The following is a 17480-nucleotide window of genomic DNA, read 5'->3' as shown; positions in this document are numbered from 1 at the left end:
ATGAATCTAAAATGGATGCTGTCCAGGAGGTGGGAGGGTCTGGGAGGGAGGGTCTGCTGCTGATTGGCTGGAATGTGTCTGCTGACTGTGAGGTACAGGGTCAAAATTTACTCAATGAGGATGAATAGGGGGCAGACCGAACATCGCATATGTTCGCCCGCCGTGGCGAACGCGAACAAGCTATGTTCGCCAGGAACTATTCGCCAGCGAACTATTCGGGACATCTCTAGTTATAAGTACTAAAATGTAAGTATCTTAATTTAGTTTTTTTGGTGCATACGTGCTGTGCCTTTTCTGAGAAATGGAAATGTTTATATTTGGCCAAAAACACACCGCTCATGGCTTTCAGGCAGACAACCACTAGAGGCAAAAACTCGTTAAGAACTTTGATTTCGGAAGGTCTTCATGTTCAGTGTCATACACGGTTAATACTTCTCATGGAGAAACGATGGATTCAATGTCCCATTGGTAGCTTGGTAGATCATGGCGTTTGCTGTGCATGTACTGCAGGTTGGCAATATTTCTCTATATAAATATACTGAACTGCAGGAGTTAGTGCATTCTGGTACTGAATTATAGGTAAGTTTAGTTTTTTTGTGCAGTTTGTTTTGTTTAACAACAAAGTGGTCATAAACATAAAATAATTATATTTATTTCTAACATTATTGTGTCCCTTTAAGGAGTAAGTAATGCAAGTCTGGTACCAGCCTTTTTTTCTTCTAAGTGTAGAAAGCTCAGTGGCAAATCTTTTGGTAATTCATTTATTTTCAAATAACTGACAAGAGGATTTATGATACTTCATCAAATTGTCAGATTTCCAAAAAGCATGCCAAACTTGTGAGGAGCGGGAGTAGTTCTAGACTGTGGCACTCCAGGCGCTGTGGACTACATCTCTCCCTGATGCTTTGCCAGCATTATGGCTGTAAGTGCATTATGGGAGATGTAGTCCACAACATCTGGAGTGCCGATGGTTGCCTACCCCTGGTGTAGATCTATGAAACAATTCCAACTAAACAACACAGTATCATAGTACACATAAAGTCTTACAGCAAGTCATAGCAACATGCAATCCATGCATCTTTCAATCCTACTAGATTTGTGCTGATTCTAGGAATTGGGGAGTCCTTCATTCTATAACTTTGTTGAACACTGCCATACAATTCCTTCAAGGGTTACTACAGCCTAGGATTCGCCCATGGTTATTTTGTTCTGTATGGATGCTGAGTCACTGGCATCACTGTCCCCATTTTATGAAATTGAAAAAAAATTAAAATAAAATAAAATAAAGGAAAACACATACTGTAAATCCAGTGCTGAGACCAAGTTCTCCCCGAAGCCCTCCATGCCTACAACTGCAACATCCAGTGTCACTCGTTCTTGGTCCCAAGTCCAATCAAATGCTTTCATAGAAAAGCATTGTTAGACCTTGGGCCCATGAGTGGTTGTGCTGCGACCTCCAGTCAGATCATTCTGATAGAAAACCATTGAATTTTCTATCAGGAGCAGAGAGATAAGCTCAGAGAATGCTTGTCTTGCCACTAACACCAGCACACTAGATGATTTAGGAGAGAGCAGGCTGGAGAGAGGGAGGTGTGTGTGTGTGTGTGTGTGTACTGGGGTGGACAAGGAAGGGGTAGGAAACAAAGTTTATTGCATAGAGGGGGCATAGAAGGCTGCTGGGCTTAAGGGAAGTTTGCTGCAAGGTGGGAGGAGGAGAACTGTCACCAGGGCGCTATTATTTTATATAATTACCCTTTCATCAAGTTTTGAAAGGAAATCGATTCTTTGTTAAATTAAGTGTATGTAAAAAATTAGAAAAAAGTCCTCCCTACCTTTAGTATGGTATGATAATGATAGGGTAACCTTAGCTCCCTAACAACAACATGAAGTTACGTGAATCCAAAAAAACATGGATGAAGCAAACCTAATCTAAATTATGTAAATATTTTTTTTCTGTTATGCAACCCTAATGTACATAGGCGAATTTTCAGAATGCAATGTGAATACAATTTGAATTTAAATTTTTAGGTCAAATAAATAAATTGAAAACATAGTTGACTTGAAGAATTTTCCCAGTTCGATTGAGTAGAATTTAATTTCACCCTGGATTTCCAACAATTCACACCTCAGCAGACTTTCTAAGTTACTAAATGGTATGCCCATTCCTTACATACCTTGTATGACCCTACACTGGCAAACTTTGCCACTCCAGGTGTTGTGGACTGTATCTCCCATGATGCTTTGCCAGCATTATGGCTGTAAGCGTATTATGGGAAATGTAGTCCACAACATCTGGAGTGCCGAAGGTTGCCTACCCCAGACTTACAGGAATGCAAATGGCGCCGGCTTTATGCAGAAATCCCTTTTCATCGCCTTCATGCCTTAATTCACAAATAAATAAATAAATGAAATGTCTTCGCACCTACTAATCAGAGCTCAGCTGTGAAGTATTTAAAGTAGTTGTGTGTTAATACTTAAAACACGAGTCATACATAGTTAATAGGTTCCTGCTGGCAATGTGGAATATAATGAATCTTGTGGTGAGTTCTGTATTGAATATACCGGTGCGTGCTGCCAATTTCCCGACAATAACAATTATTTATCAGTTTTCTCATAGAAGCGTCTTAAATGCTGCAATAAGGGTGTTATCTTACTAACGATAATTTCTTATGTTTAAAACAACCTATTATGTTAATGGACACAAACTCAGGCATTTTTCAGAAAACTGTGGCTTACGTAGTGTCCTTAACAATAGACATTCTCAAGCTTTAATGTGAATTTCTACGAGCAGTTTGTAACCCATTATTCTGCTTCAGTGAAGCTATGACCTAACAGCAATGTTTCTATTATAGAAGACTATAGGGTTTATTCACTAGCCAACAAAGTGTAAAGATGTATGAAACCTTGGCTTGTAATAGCTGCAGATCTACTAGCCGTCCCCTTCTTTCCTAGTACAAGCTTTCCATGGCTGTCCGAACACAGACTGCTCAATGAGTTATTATTATTGCCATGTATATAGCGCCAACAGATTCCATAGCGTTTTACAATATTATTAGAGGGGGGTTTAACTATAAATAGGACAATTACAAGAAAACTTACAGGAACGATGGGTTGAAGAGGACCCGTCTCAAACGAGCTTACAGTCTATAGGAGGTGGGTTATAAAACACATTAGGACAGGAAATAGCAATCAAATAAGGTGGGAGTGAAGCAGAGCTGGAGGAGAGAGTAGAGTGCTGCCCTATAGGAGAGAGCAAGAGACAGATATGTGAGGTAGAGGTTAGTCTGGGAGGCCTTCGTAAAGAGATGGGTTTTAAGGCACTTCTTAAATGATTGAAGACTAGGGGAGAGTCTGATGGGGGTAGGCAGGCTATTCCATACGAAGGGAGCCGCCCGCGTTGCATTACAGTTCATTGACAAGCCTATGCAAGGCAGATACCACTTGTTGAATTTGCTCAATGTATTCAAATTACAAGGACGAAAGGACTCATACCCGCGATGTGGAAACAGACACAGCCACCAACGTTAACCCAATGGTACGACAGGGTTGAGGAGATCCGCTCCGCAGAAAAGGTGAGGGCGTTCCTCATGGGACAAAGGAAAAATACGTGGAGCGATGGGGGCCGTGGGTGGGGCATGTTGCTGAGGGACGGGTGATCAGAGGCCCGGGCGGCCACGCCGGCGGGGCGGAGGTGGAGGGGAGATAGGGGCCACACACGCCTGCCAAAAGACGGAACACCCACAAGGAAAACCACCACATGACCGATCAGACACTGGGGACCAAGCCCACTGACCGACATACAGGACCCGACCACACGGGGAGGATTAAGGGAATCGATCAACACGAATATACACACGAGCCACCTCTAGAACATACTAAAACAAACAGAGACGTTCATGGGTGATAACTCAGCGCACGTACCATACCCTAAGGTTAAAAAGACCCCACCGACCGGGACACGATGAGCAAACAGCCTTGATCAGGGAGGCACACACGAGACGATAGGCTTACCCTGATTCTAGTACCTTCACCGCACATGACATGCCACCTCAAAGCAACTACCCGGGTCACAGCAGAACATTACCCTCACATGTCACCCGATAACCACACAGGGAAGCCAAGCCAATACACCCCACAAACGAAGGGATGCAGTCATCCTCCGACCACACGGACGCACACACACACCGACTTCTAACGGCTTGGGACGCCCACACGCTACTATAATCACCACCCGAACTCCGGCAAGCGACTGCAGACAGGATGGGGGACCGCCTGAAGGCCATAATCCCGCTAGCCCAACATGTCACACAACAAATTGACACTACTGTATCAGAACACAATGTTTTGTGCTCCTCTTTCTGACCACTCGACACTAGTTTTCTTATGATTGTTTAAGTTTACAAGTTATGGGTCATCTGACTAGGATACCTAGGGACCTTCGTATCTCCTTTTATGCCTATCTCTCGGGAACCTAGACACCTCACAAGACCTAATAATGGAAAGCAGGTCGGAAACCTGCGAGTTCCCACCAACCTATTTACATGTTATGCCACGAAACCTGTTACATATTATCGATATAAAAAAAAAATAAAAAAATTATTACATGAGACAAAGGCACTCACTATTAGTTGTTTGGAATACGTGGGACCTGCGAGTCCGCATCGTTTATTGGGGCCTGCGAGCCCAACTGCAAATACTTTATGTTGTTGTTTCCAGGGACCTGCGAGTCCCATCCCCTCTTGCTTATTTCTTGTTGAAAATACATTGCAAATACATTAATAAAAATCATATTTACAAATTACAAGGACGCTGTCTGATTGACAGCTGGGGAAGTGTCTATTTCTATTGAAATACAACACTTTTTATAAAATGAGAGAGAATTACATGCTCTTTCCACATATACTACTTCATCAAGAGATGCTTTCTGTGATTGCAGTGTTCCTTTGAATTCAAAATTTCTAATGAGATAAAAGAAGCTATTATAAAAACCCTACAAGCTAAATAACAATGTGAAAGGCTGACCGTTTTTTGACTTTTATGTATTGTTCAATCTATTGTTACTAATTATGCATTACTATGTTAATAGTTACTGATGAGACGTTAATTATAGTGACAGGATCACAAGCACATTACAAATGTTTTCAACAGTTTTGACATTTTCTTTTTGCAAAAAACTCCTTCATGCCTTACATTAAGAAACAATATATCCAGCGAGGTGCATTAAAATTAAAATTAATAGAGTTTTACTTACCTTTTTCCAGCATTGAGGCTATCTTGTTGCTGCATACCTCTCCACCTCCTGTGATGTCACAGAGGAGCCATGGCTTCCTCTGCTGATGTCCAATCCAGTATATGAGGAGCTCAGTGATTTCCCATAGGGTATTCCATGTCCAGTGGCCGAGTTTTACATAAAAAAACACCTGTAACGATAGCCACTAGAGATGTAAATATTGCAGTTTTTGAAAAACGTAAATATTTTACATTGCAGGGTTAAAAGAACAGGGACACTGCATCAAGGCCACTTCATTGAGATAAGGTGGTCTAGTTGACTACAGTGCTCCTAAAGTTTAAGCAGTCACAACCACAACATTTTTCTCTTTACAAAGTCAACAAAGTCAAAAATACCTCCCAAATGTCCTTAATAAGGAGGGTCGGTCCCTATTTTGGGCCCAAATCTCTCTGTCCCTCTTTTCTATCCTAATCTCCCTCTTTATGAGCTTTATATTGTTGGTGTGCCTCAGTGTATAACAGAGCTCCACCATAATTGTACTCCAAGTAATGTGTCTAAATTAAACTAAATAAATGTTTTGAGGAATCAGTTTGTATAAATATGATACATTGTTCTTGTTCTAAAAAAATGTTTTAGTTGTTTAAATTGTTATTAGTAAGCCACTTAACATTTCTCAGAACAGCCCCAGTTTCTTTCTTCGTTTATTTAAAATGTAAGGAGGAATATAAAAGGACTTCAGAAACCACTAACAAGGCTTTTAAACATTTGCAGCTTCCAAGGTGCACGTGATTCCAGGTTAAGACATTGGCTATTTACAATCTTAATTTGGATGCAATTAATTTAATAAATTTGACACTATTATTATGCAGTATTTTTGCAAACTTTGTAATTTTTGCAGATTTAAATATATATATATATATATATATATATATATATATATATATATTTATATATTTTGCAGAATGCAAAACCCCAAGCCTGTCTCCTTAGCCTTGACCCCTCATACCAGGAAGACTTCCTCGTCAAAGGTTTGCACACAGTCTAAGCCCTAACAGCACTGAGTGAGCTGCCTTAACTTACAATCTGGCTGCAGGACATCCGATAAACTATAAAGAGATAGTGATATCCTTACTACATGTCTCCCTGGGTGTCCTCTCCTTCTAATGCAGGTTTCTTTGTTGTTCAGATCATTCTGTGCTGTCAGGAACTGAGCTGTGTCCATACCTTTGATAAGAAAGTCTTTTTCTGAAGTGAGGGGGCGCGTATGAGGCATGTTTATGGTGCAACATTTTGCAAGATATATATTTTTATGCATAAATTGTAGAGATTTGAGCATGCAAAAAATAAAGCATATTAATAAGGACAAAACCTATCAAATGTATTAAAGCTGTATTAGTCCCCAGAGTGTCCCTTTACGTGTCCTAACAATATATCTGCCTATATCAAATCCTCATAAAATGGAAGGTGTTTGAGGGCCTTCTTTACTTCTAAATATACTCGTTTTATAATTGTAAATACCTGCAGAGTCTGTTTGAAACACACATATCACAATCCACTTATGGAACTTAATGAGCCAATTACACACCTTGAAGAAGTTATTCACTATAAATATGGCACTAGCATGCATAGTGGGTGCCAACATGGACACTGTATGGATGGTTCTACTTCTAAAAGGCAGACCAGAAAACTCAGCACCAGCCACAGAACCAGCTTCAGAAGCAACAGCAAAGAGTTGTGGTGCACAAGAAACCTGAGCAGCCTGTGACGGGGGCTGGCCAGGTGAGAAGTGGCAAAGACGTCTTCAAGACTCCCTTTAGTAGTGACAGACAGAAAGCCCCTAGAATAATACACGAGCTTGCTTGAGATTAGGGATGTGCATTGGCAAAAAAATTTGGTTCGATTCGTTACGGAAATTCAGGTAAGTAAAAAAATTTGTCGGAAGCACCAAAAGCATCAGAATGTCTGCATGCCATGAAATTCATATGAATGTACATTCGGAACGAAATGAATTGCACATGTCTACTTTATATATCCTATATAATAGCTGGCTAAGGATGTTTGTCCGATGCAGTCATGCGCAGTAGAGACTGCGCGAGACTGCATGAGACAAACATCCCATGCCAGGCGGCGAGGGAGCAAAGTACTTACTGTGCTCTTGCAGCACAGCTTCCTCGCATGTCCTTCAGGGTCCACTGGCAGCCGTGATGTGACATGTACAGGATATGATGTCATTGCACAAAAGGAATTGGCTTATTGGTCAAGATTCCTGTCATCATTCACATAATTTTCCCTCCCTCTATCTTGTTTTGTCACTTTTCAGAAATCCGAATCACTACAGAGCTTCGGCACTTCCGAACTACGTTCAATGCTTCAGGACTTTGGGACTTGGACATTCGTAAGCATCCAAATGGCATGAAATTCAGATGAATGTACATTCGGAACGAAATGAATCGCACATGTCTACTTAAGACTTTGTATGAGACATATGATATGACACATGCTATTTACACAAACTGAAAGATACCGCACTATCTCCTCAGACCCCAGGTGCTCCAGACCCAGGGCTGTCAAACCCCAACATAGTAGATCAAAATAAATCAAGTCCAGGCACTCCAGGTCTCTCAAATAGCAGTCTTATTAGAATAAGAAAAGCAGCAACGTTTTGGCCTACACAGAGGCCTTTGTCAAGCTTTGACGCATGGAATAATCCTTGATTTGTACAATCTGCTGAATGATGACTTGGAACCACAAATTCATTCTCTATCAAGCTTCATAGAATCATATTGCAAGTTTAACAATGAAAAAACAAACAAATAATGCCTTTCTGGTCTTTTCGTCCACATCACAAGTTGAAGGTTACAGAGAGCTAAGTGCACTAATGATGCTAATTGATGACGAACTTGTAACCGACCAATTATGCTACATATGGACATTGCAATGTGTGAATTTCTTGAAGGCACCTCTTAAAGGATAGTGTTTTTTACGATGTTATTGATTTTGCTAGTTACGGTTTACAGTGCTTATTTGTCCTTTAATTGGCTGTAATTAGTTAACAAGGAATTATTGGTTGATGTTATTTGTATGCATTGTCATTTCAAATTGTGGTTAATTCTGCTCATGCACAAAAACAGCACTATTTTGGGCTATTGGTTATTTATGAGAATGTCAGGTCCTTTAAAGTGTTGAATTTGGTAAATTTGCGATGGTCAGCTAAAGTGTCACTAACTGCTCTGCAGTACTATGACAGCTGTGAACATGGTAAAATAGTTGTTCAAAAGTATCCGAGTGGTGGCATTGTACTTATTATTATTATTATTATTATTATGTTATTGATGTAGCGCCATCAAATTCCGCAGCGCTTCAATATCAAATGTGCTATTGTATTTGAAATTCACACCTATATTGCAAAGTTTGTGTGCACTTGCAAAATAAAGTTGAAATAAAAAAATTCAAATAGTGGCTGCATGCAAAATGTAAAAATGTCCCATCAACACTTCCTTGATATTTTACCTTTAGACTGTTCTGTATTTTATCTGTTGATCTATATCATTGGGCTAATAAATTGCTGTAGATGAGAGGTGAGCTAGGTAAACCAGTCTGTCAAAATGTAAGTCTGAAAACTAAAACGGCCATGTCTTTAATTTAAACATTGCTGAAGCAGTTTTATATATGTCAATATTTTAATACTGTAGCCCACATTATGCTCCCATTAAATAACATTATAGTGTATGGAATAAAATCGAGTGGTCCAGTGTACAATTATTATTATTATTTTATTATCATTTATATAGCGCCAACAAATTCCGTAGCGCTGTACAATGGGATTTCACCTTCCTGCTACAAATTGTCTTTATGGTATCTCCAGGATTACGCCCAAAACACTTAGCATTTCTGTCTTGAAGAAATTAATACTTTTTCATTTAATTTATTGAATATAATAAATAGATATATGATTGTTATCATTACTGTCCCTTTAAATAAGTACGTTGTTAATTAGTATAAAATCAAGTATTATCAGCAGGAGATTTATTTTAGGAACAATGTGTCCTGGACTGCTGTGTCCACTAATACTTACCTCAACCAATTCATAATTAATGCTAAAACAAAGTGCATCGTGTGTTTTATGAACTGCAGACAATATTTTGAAATATGATTACTGAGATGATTTTTTTCTCCCAGGTGTTTAATGAAATCCTTGCAGCAAAGGTGCGGGAGCAACATTCCAGTCTTTGTTCTTTCCTAAGGTATTTTTTGCTATCATTACTGTCTGTTCCGACGTGACACTTTAATGTCATTTATTTGTGTTACACTCAAAAATAAATATCTAAACAAAGAATTTTAAATGACATGGAGGGTACTTTACATTACTGCTAGCTGGTAGGAGACAGAGATAGATACAGAAGGATATCAAGTGTAGGTTGTAAGCAGGGCTTAAAGGGACACTATAGTCACCAGAAGAACAACAGTTTATGGAATTTGTTCTGGTGAGTAGAATCATTACCTTCAGGCTTTTCGCTGTCAACACTGTCTTTTCAGAAAAAATGCAGTGTTTACATTACAGCCTAGTGATAACTTCACTGGCCACTCGGATAGCTGTTAGAGATCCTTCCTGGGTCATGGCTGCCTAAAATGCATCCAAACATTCAGTGTCTCCTCCCTCATTGATTCAATTCTTCTCTATGAGGAGATGCTGATTGGCCAGGGCTGTTAGTCTCAGCCAATCCTATGGGAAAGCATTGTGATTGGATCAGGCTACCACTTCTGGTGATGTCAGCACATTGCTTTTTATTTTAGGCAAACAGCATGCAGATCTACAGTTTCTGGCTTGAATACAGTAAGATGTTGCCAGATTTATGGAGGCATGAGGGGCCGGGGGGGGTTGGGGGGGAGGGTGTGGGGGGGCTAGATGGTGGTGTTAACACTACAGGGTAAGGGATACATGTTTGTGTTCCTGACCCTATAGTGATCCTTTAAATTCGAGAAAGATAGATTAAGTGGTGTGATAAGTACAGATTTCCAGAATTCCAAGGATTGACATAAAAATAAAGAAAATGTAATGATGGCAGTGACAGTGCAATCGTGAGGAAGGCTGAACTTGATGGACGCAAGTCTCTTTTCAGCTATGTAACTATGTAACTATGTGCCTTGTTCAAGCAAACTAAAGAAGTTGTTGAGCGTGAAGTCTCCCTTTAATTCCTAATTTGAGGAGATTGTTCTAACTCAAAACCGGAAATTATTTCATCTGTAGAAATGTTTACATGGGATAATTAATCATGGGCATCAGCTGCAACCATTATATATGCCACTCAACCGCTAGGTTCTTTTATTTACCTATGTACTGCCATGATGTTAGGGTGTATGTTGAACCATTGCATCTATGTTGGACCATTACATTCTATTAATTATTTTAGTAGTCTTGTAGTAGCTAGGAACCAGTGTTTAAGCTATAAGGGGCACATTTGGTGTTATTGTCAGGAACAACACAGGGATCCAATACGCAGAGTGCAAATGAGAAAACGTATACCGGACCAGACTAACGTTAGAAAGGACAGAAAATAGTCAGGGACGAGCCGAGGTCAAGGAAGCCAGAAAACAGGCAAAGTGGTAAGTACAAGCCGAGTCACAGGGAAGGAAAACAGAGTAGTCAAACCAGAGCCAAGGTCAGAATACCAAATATATCAAACCAGAAAGCGCACTAGAGGGGACAAAGTAACTTTGAACCACAACAGGGCAATGGTTCAAAGCTTTTATAGTGTGGCTCTTTAAAAGATAGTCACGCTCCCAAAACTTTTGATTTCTAATGTTTAGTTGGGCAATGATATCATTGATGCCATGACGGCGGCGTGCTCACGCCGTGCCATAAAAAGGGGCGGGGTCACATCGCCCGGTGTCAAAACCGATGAGATAAAGGGAAGGAGGCAGAGCATGGTTCCCCTCCTGTTGGAGGAGATCCACAGTCTAAGTCCCAGCCTGGGTAGAGAGAACAGGTGCCCTGACAGTTATTTAGGGTGAATTTGGGTCTTTTCAGAGAATATTTCAATTTGCTCTAATTCTAGGTAGACCTTCATTCTCAGTTTGGAGGATGAATTAAATTAGCAACTTATCTCCAGTACATAGGTCTGGATTTCTCCAAATTCACTCCATTCAATTCAATACAGCACATATTGAGTGTTAATCAGTACTGTTTGAATTTCAAAAACTGCCACAAGAGGGCGTTTGCAGTCTGTTTTATCCACAAACTGTGTATGATTAACCCCATAAGGACTGAGGCAGTTGCACAAGTTCAGATCAAAACAAAACGTTAACAAAACCTTGAATTTGCGCTATGTGTTTGTTTAACCATAATCCCCCTCTTTCATAATAAATGCACCCACACTTATTATATATAATTTTGTTTAAGAGAAACAGGGCTTTCATTACATATCAAATATTTATATGTAAAACATCTACTCCATTAAAGTAGTAATAAAATACATTTTTATGGCCATCCTGATTAAAGCCCATGTACTAGTGCTGAAACGTCGATATTTTTTAATATCATAAATTAAAAGTTATATTTTATTACTACGTTAATGAAGTCCTTGGAGTGCGGTCATTTTCAACCTTTTCTGTATTTTGTGCCTGACCAGCACCGGGCATCCATATTCGAATCCAGGAGTGCAAGCATCACAAATTATATTGGCTTCACTTGAGTTATGACTGCAAATATATGCAGTGAATAATTAGAATGTTGATTCATTCAGCCCCTGATACTATATATATATATATATATATATATAGAGAGAGAGAGAGAGAGAGAGAGAGAGAGAAATATATACATAAATATAAACATATTAATATCAAAAACAGAACAAAATTACACATGTATATATCATTTTTATTTATATATATTATTTTTAAATTTCAATTTTTTTTTTACTTATCTATGTATTATATATATATATATATATATATATATATATATATATATATATATATATATATATAGACAAAATGTTCAAAATCTGGCACTCTACCTTTAAGTGGATCCCAAAAAAAGCCTCGGTGCTGCAAGCGGAGGTATGTATACAAGAAGTGAGGAGAGCACTCCAGAGGACTTGTTTGAAGAGCTTTATTACGTGTGGAAAATCGACGTTTCGACCCTCAGGTCTTTATCAAGATATTAAACAAAGTGCAAGTGTGCCATTATATACCATAACAAATTACAAAGTAATCACTTACCCTGAGAAAGCTGTGCGCCCCAAACCCATGTGTAAACGCTAATGGGTGATTGCAGAAACTGCCGTGGCGATCCCGTCCGTGAATGATGACGTCACAAGAAATGCGACTAGGAAAAAGCGTGATCATGTGTCTAGGTAACCAGGGAAACCAAGTGTGGGCAGACTGACGTGATGTGTACATTTACGAAACTTACAAATATTAAAGAAGTATGGGAATGGACTAAATTTATCAGTGGAGCTAGGTGCTAAATTGGACATGTGCTGTCTGAATGAAGTGGGGCTCCTGATAGTACAAAAGCCTTAAAGACGGCATAATGTATATAGATGAAATAGATAGCGATGTACTGAACAAAGTTAGTATACTTATGAATAGTTGGTCGCAGAGGGCATGAGCAGGAAGGTGAAGATAGGGAATGCTAAGATATATGAGAGTAGAAGTGATGGGTCGTGTAGGCACAAAAAGTGTACAGAGGGAGTGTGTATGAAACGTGACCAACCAGAGAAACAAAAAAAAAACGATAAAAGTGAGAACCGGTGAAAAGTGACCCTAAGATCCAGTGTGTATGTATGAAAATATGTACACAAGATAATGAAAAAGAGTAGTGGCATGCATGTGGTCGTGCATCAGATGGGCACAAGGATAGGGATAACTAGTGGATGTGGATAAGAGAGTGAATAGAGCCCAGAGCGCGACCGTAGACTTGGTATAGACTATGCCCAAATATGTGCAGATAGTTGCATGCAGATAGACAGGATCAAGTACAAAAGTACCTAGATGGCGTGTAACAACGCCTAAAATGGTAAAAATCCTCATAATGCAGGAATTAAGCAGAAGAATGAACAGGTAGACCTTCTTGGTCAAAAACATAATAAGGAAAAACATCATAGTAAGCAGATAAATATAAATAAAATTAAAATAAAAATAAAAATAAAAATAAAAATGAAAATAAAAATAAAAGTAAAAAATGATAACAATATTGCCGACGGCCAAAATAGAGGTGTCCAAGTATTGGTAGTCCTGACACTTTATGGGTTTTTTGAAAAAATTCCAAGAGAATGCAAAAGGAGTCAGCGAGTATCCAAGAAAGCATGGAGGGAAACGTATTCATTCAGACCCCTGGGGTATAAGGTGTCCAGTGTCTTGATCCAATAGGCCTCCCGTTGGAGCAGGATCCTAGAACGATCACCCCCCCTGGACAGGGGGGGGATGTGATCAATGGCTATGAATTTGAGCGTGGGTAAACGGCGGTTCATCTCCAAGAAATGCTTGGCCACCGGTTTGTCTGTCTTGCTGTCCCTAAAGGCCGTCATGATGCCTGAACGGTGGCCCCGCATTCTGTCTCGTAGTGTGAGGTCAGTTTTACCCACGTAGTATAGTCCACAGGGACACGATATTAAGTATACTACGTGGGTGGTGAGACAGGTGATGTGGTGTTTAATAGGGTAACGTTTCCCTGAGTGTGGATGGGCAAACGAAGAACCTGTGAGCATGTGGCCACACGTGACACAGTTGGTGCATTTAAAGCAGCCTGTTTTACTGTGCGTTTTTAGTGTCCCGTATTGTTCAGGGTAGTCATTGTGGACCAAAATGTCCCTGAGGTTCCAATTCCGTTTGAAGGCAATGCGGGGGGGATGTACAAAGGCAGAGTGAAGTGAAGGATCGGTGGATAATAGGTCCCATCTCCTGCGGATAGCCTTGGCAATTTGATCACTAGCCGTGTGATATAACAGGGGTAGTGTAACGATCCTGGGTTTGTCAGACGGCGTCCTGGGTAGTGAACCAGGTTTGTAGTGGATCTCACAGGCTCTGTGAGATCCACCGATTATTATCCACCGATCCTACACTTCACTCTGCCTTTGTACATCCCCCCCGCATTGCCTTCAAACGGAATCGGAACCTCAGGGACATTTTGGTCCACAATGACTACCCTGAACAATACGGGACACTAAAAACGCACAGTAAAACAGGCTGCTTTAAATGCACCAACTGTGTCACGTGTGGCCACATGCTCACAGGTTCTTCGTTTGCCCATCCACACTCAGGGAAACGTTACCCTATTAAACACCACATCACCTGTCTCACCACCCACGTAGTATACTTAATATCGTGTCCCTGTGGACTATACTACGTGGGTAAAACTGACCTCACACTACGAGACAGAATGCGGGGCCACCGTTCAGGCATCATGACGGCCTTTAGGGACAGCAAGACAGACAAACCGGTGGCCAAGCATTTCTTGGAGATGAACCGCCGTTTACCCACGCTCAAATTCATAGCCATTGATCACATCCCCCCCCTGTCCAGGGGGGGTGATCGTTCTAGGATCCTGCTCCAACGGGAGGCCTATTGGATCAAGACACTGGACACCTTATACCCCAGGGGTCTGAATGAATACGTTTCCCTCCATGCTTTCTTGGATACTCGCTGACTCCTTTTGCATTCTCTTGGAATTTTTTCAAAAAACCCATAAAGTGTCAGGACTACCAATACTTGGACACCTCTATTTTGGCCGTCGGCAATATTGTTATCATTTTTTATTTTTATTTTTATTTTTATTTTTATTTTCATTTTTATTTTTATTTTTATTTTAATTTTATTTATATTTATCTGCTTACTATGATGTTTTTCCTTATTATGTTTTTGACCAAGAAGGTCCACCTGTTCATTCTTCTGCTTAATTCCTGCATTATGAGGATTTTTACCATTTTAGGCGTTGTTACACGCCATCTAGGTACTTTTGGACTTGATCCTGTCTATCTGCATGCAACTATCTGCACATATTTGGGCATAGTCTATACCAAGTCTACGGTCGCGCTCTGGGCTCTATTCACTCTCTTATCCACATCCACTAGTTATCCCTATCCTTGTGCCCATCTGATGCACGACCACATGCATGCCACTACTCTTTTTCATTATCTTGTGTACATATTTTCATACATACACACTGGATCTTAGGGTCACTTTTCACCGGTTCTCACTTTTATCGTTTTTTTTGTTTCTCTGGTTGGTCACGTTTCATACACACTCCCTCTGTACACTTTTTGTACCTACACGACCCATCACTTCTACTCTCATATATCTTAGCATTCCCTATCTTTTTTTTAAATTCTTTATTTTTGCAGTGCTTAGAATGGTTACAGGTTTACATATGGTACCCCAACGGCATTCCATACGTAGATTGCTAAACATTTGTTACAGTGGGTATTAGATAGACAAAGCACTTTTTTGTTTTATGTTACATATCAAACAGGTTCAAACGTAGATTGAGAATACAAATTATATGAAGGTAACAGATTATTAGGCATCGCTTATGCAGTATAATATGCTTCAGGATATAGCTAGCTGCGCTTTAGGTGACTAAGTAAATTATGTGATAAACGTTATGTTACTTATCGCTAGGTAACGGTAGCTTAGGGCGAAAAGTTATAGTGTATGTCATCGCTTTAGTAGTTAAACAGTGGTTCGGTTAGCAAGGTGATTAACTAAAAATATCCACGAACAAAGTTGGCCTTAGGGGCGTATTAAACATAGTATACGGTTAACATACAGGCATGAGAGACATAACATATACAGATTTGTAATGCACCTAAGGGTAAACTGCTCAGTTGAGGTATTAGTAGGTATTGAATCAGTGGAAGGCGAGTAGAGAAGAAATTAACAAGATTATTGCAAATGTACACAATTTCGGTAGATATATGTATGAAGTAGGGACTGACTCGATATCTCTGTGCTAGGTGAATTAACCAGTATGGACTATGTTAAACAGTGAATAACGTTTATGGACCTGCCCGCTGTGCATTTGGTGCTTCAGCTATGTGCGTATAGTAAAATACATATCTGTTTGCAAAGCTCTGGCACGAGCGGGTAAGTTCGGTTAAAGTTCAGCCGATCCCTGACATTGGGAAGCGCTGACGCTCTGTCGGGCAGTTCTTCTGGGTCCCGAGCACACACGGGGGTCCCCGCTTTTCCCCAGTGGGTCGTGAAGGGGCTCTCCGCCGGTTTTGTCTCCCTGGGTGTTGTCTCGCTGCTTTTTGGTTTGCGTAGTCGTGGGCTTTGTGGATGGTAGCGTGCAGGCTTGTGCTGTGCCAGTCCTCTGTTTCTGGGACCGCTGTGCGAGGTGTATATCCGAGCCTGTCTCGGGGCCCGGGACGATGAATTGTGGCAATCGAGGGATCCGGCTTTGTTTCCCGCCTCTTGCGTGAGCTTTGGTGCCGCTTGGTTTTGGATGTCGCTCTGTGTTTGCGAGGGGGATGCCATTGCAGGGTGCGTCGCGTGGCCGGGCGGATCCACGCCACCATTTCCCTCATTGCCATCCGATGAGGCTGCCTTCTGGCTTTGAACTTTGCCCAGAGGTAGGAGCATATTAAGTTTAGGAAGTCCCCTGTGTGCTTTGGTGCGGTGCATGGGTGCTTGGCCCCAGGTCGCGTCCGCGCCGCCATTTTAGCTGGATCCTGCAGTTTTCGTCCGTTTGACGACTGGGTCGCTTGTGCAGGTATGATTGTGGGGGTAGTCGTCCCCAGCGAGGACCGGGATGTCCCCCGCCGGTCCACAGGGGGGGGTGGCAGGGCTGGTTCTCGTTTAGGCGTGAGCCCCTGGCCGGTATATCGGCCGCCAACTTCAGGCTGCAGGCTTTGCTCCGGTGTAGGCCGCATGGTAGTGTGAGGCTTGTCCGCGTTGTGTCGGTGCCGGGATGGTATCATTGTGTTCCCACTGCCGTTCTGTGACTGTTCCCGGTCACCGGGCGCCGTTTATATTATAGTGTCAGTCGGTATTTTCAAGTTTTCGTCCGCGGTTGCTGGAGCTCTCAAATTGTGCGGCTGGCCATCTTGGCTGTGAGCATTCCCTATCTTCACCTTCCTGCTCATGCCCTCTGCGACCAACTATTCATAAGTATACTAACTTTGTTCAGTACATCGCTATCTATTTCATCTATATACATTATGCCGTCTTTAAGGCTTTTGTACTATCAGGAGCCCCACTTCATTCAGACAGCACATGTCCAATTTAGCACCTAGCTCCACTGATAAAT

General features: G+C 41.0%; 1 protein-coding gene across 1 annotated transcript in view; it reads left to right on the top strand.

Annotated features, from left to right (window-relative positions):
* LOC134615461 (uncharacterized) overlaps window positions 1-17480 on the top strand; it is a 117282-nt gene that overhangs the window by 25873 nt on the left and 73929 nt on the right. The window contains exon 7 of the mRNA XM_063459979.1: window positions 9410-9474. Within this exon, the coding sequence (XP_063316049.1) occupies window positions 9410-9474 (65 nt within the window). The remainder of the gene's footprint in view (window positions 1-9409; window positions 9475-17480) is intronic.

The sequence above is a fragment of the Pelobates fuscus genome, chromosome 6 (genome assembly GCF_036172605.1).
Source record: "Pelobates fuscus isolate aPelFus1 chromosome 6, aPelFus1.pri, whole genome shotgun sequence".
NCBI lineage: Eukaryota > Metazoa > Chordata > Amphibia > Anura > Pelobatidae > Pelobates > Pelobates fuscus.
This window is presented reverse-complemented; position numbering and strand designations above follow the sequence as displayed.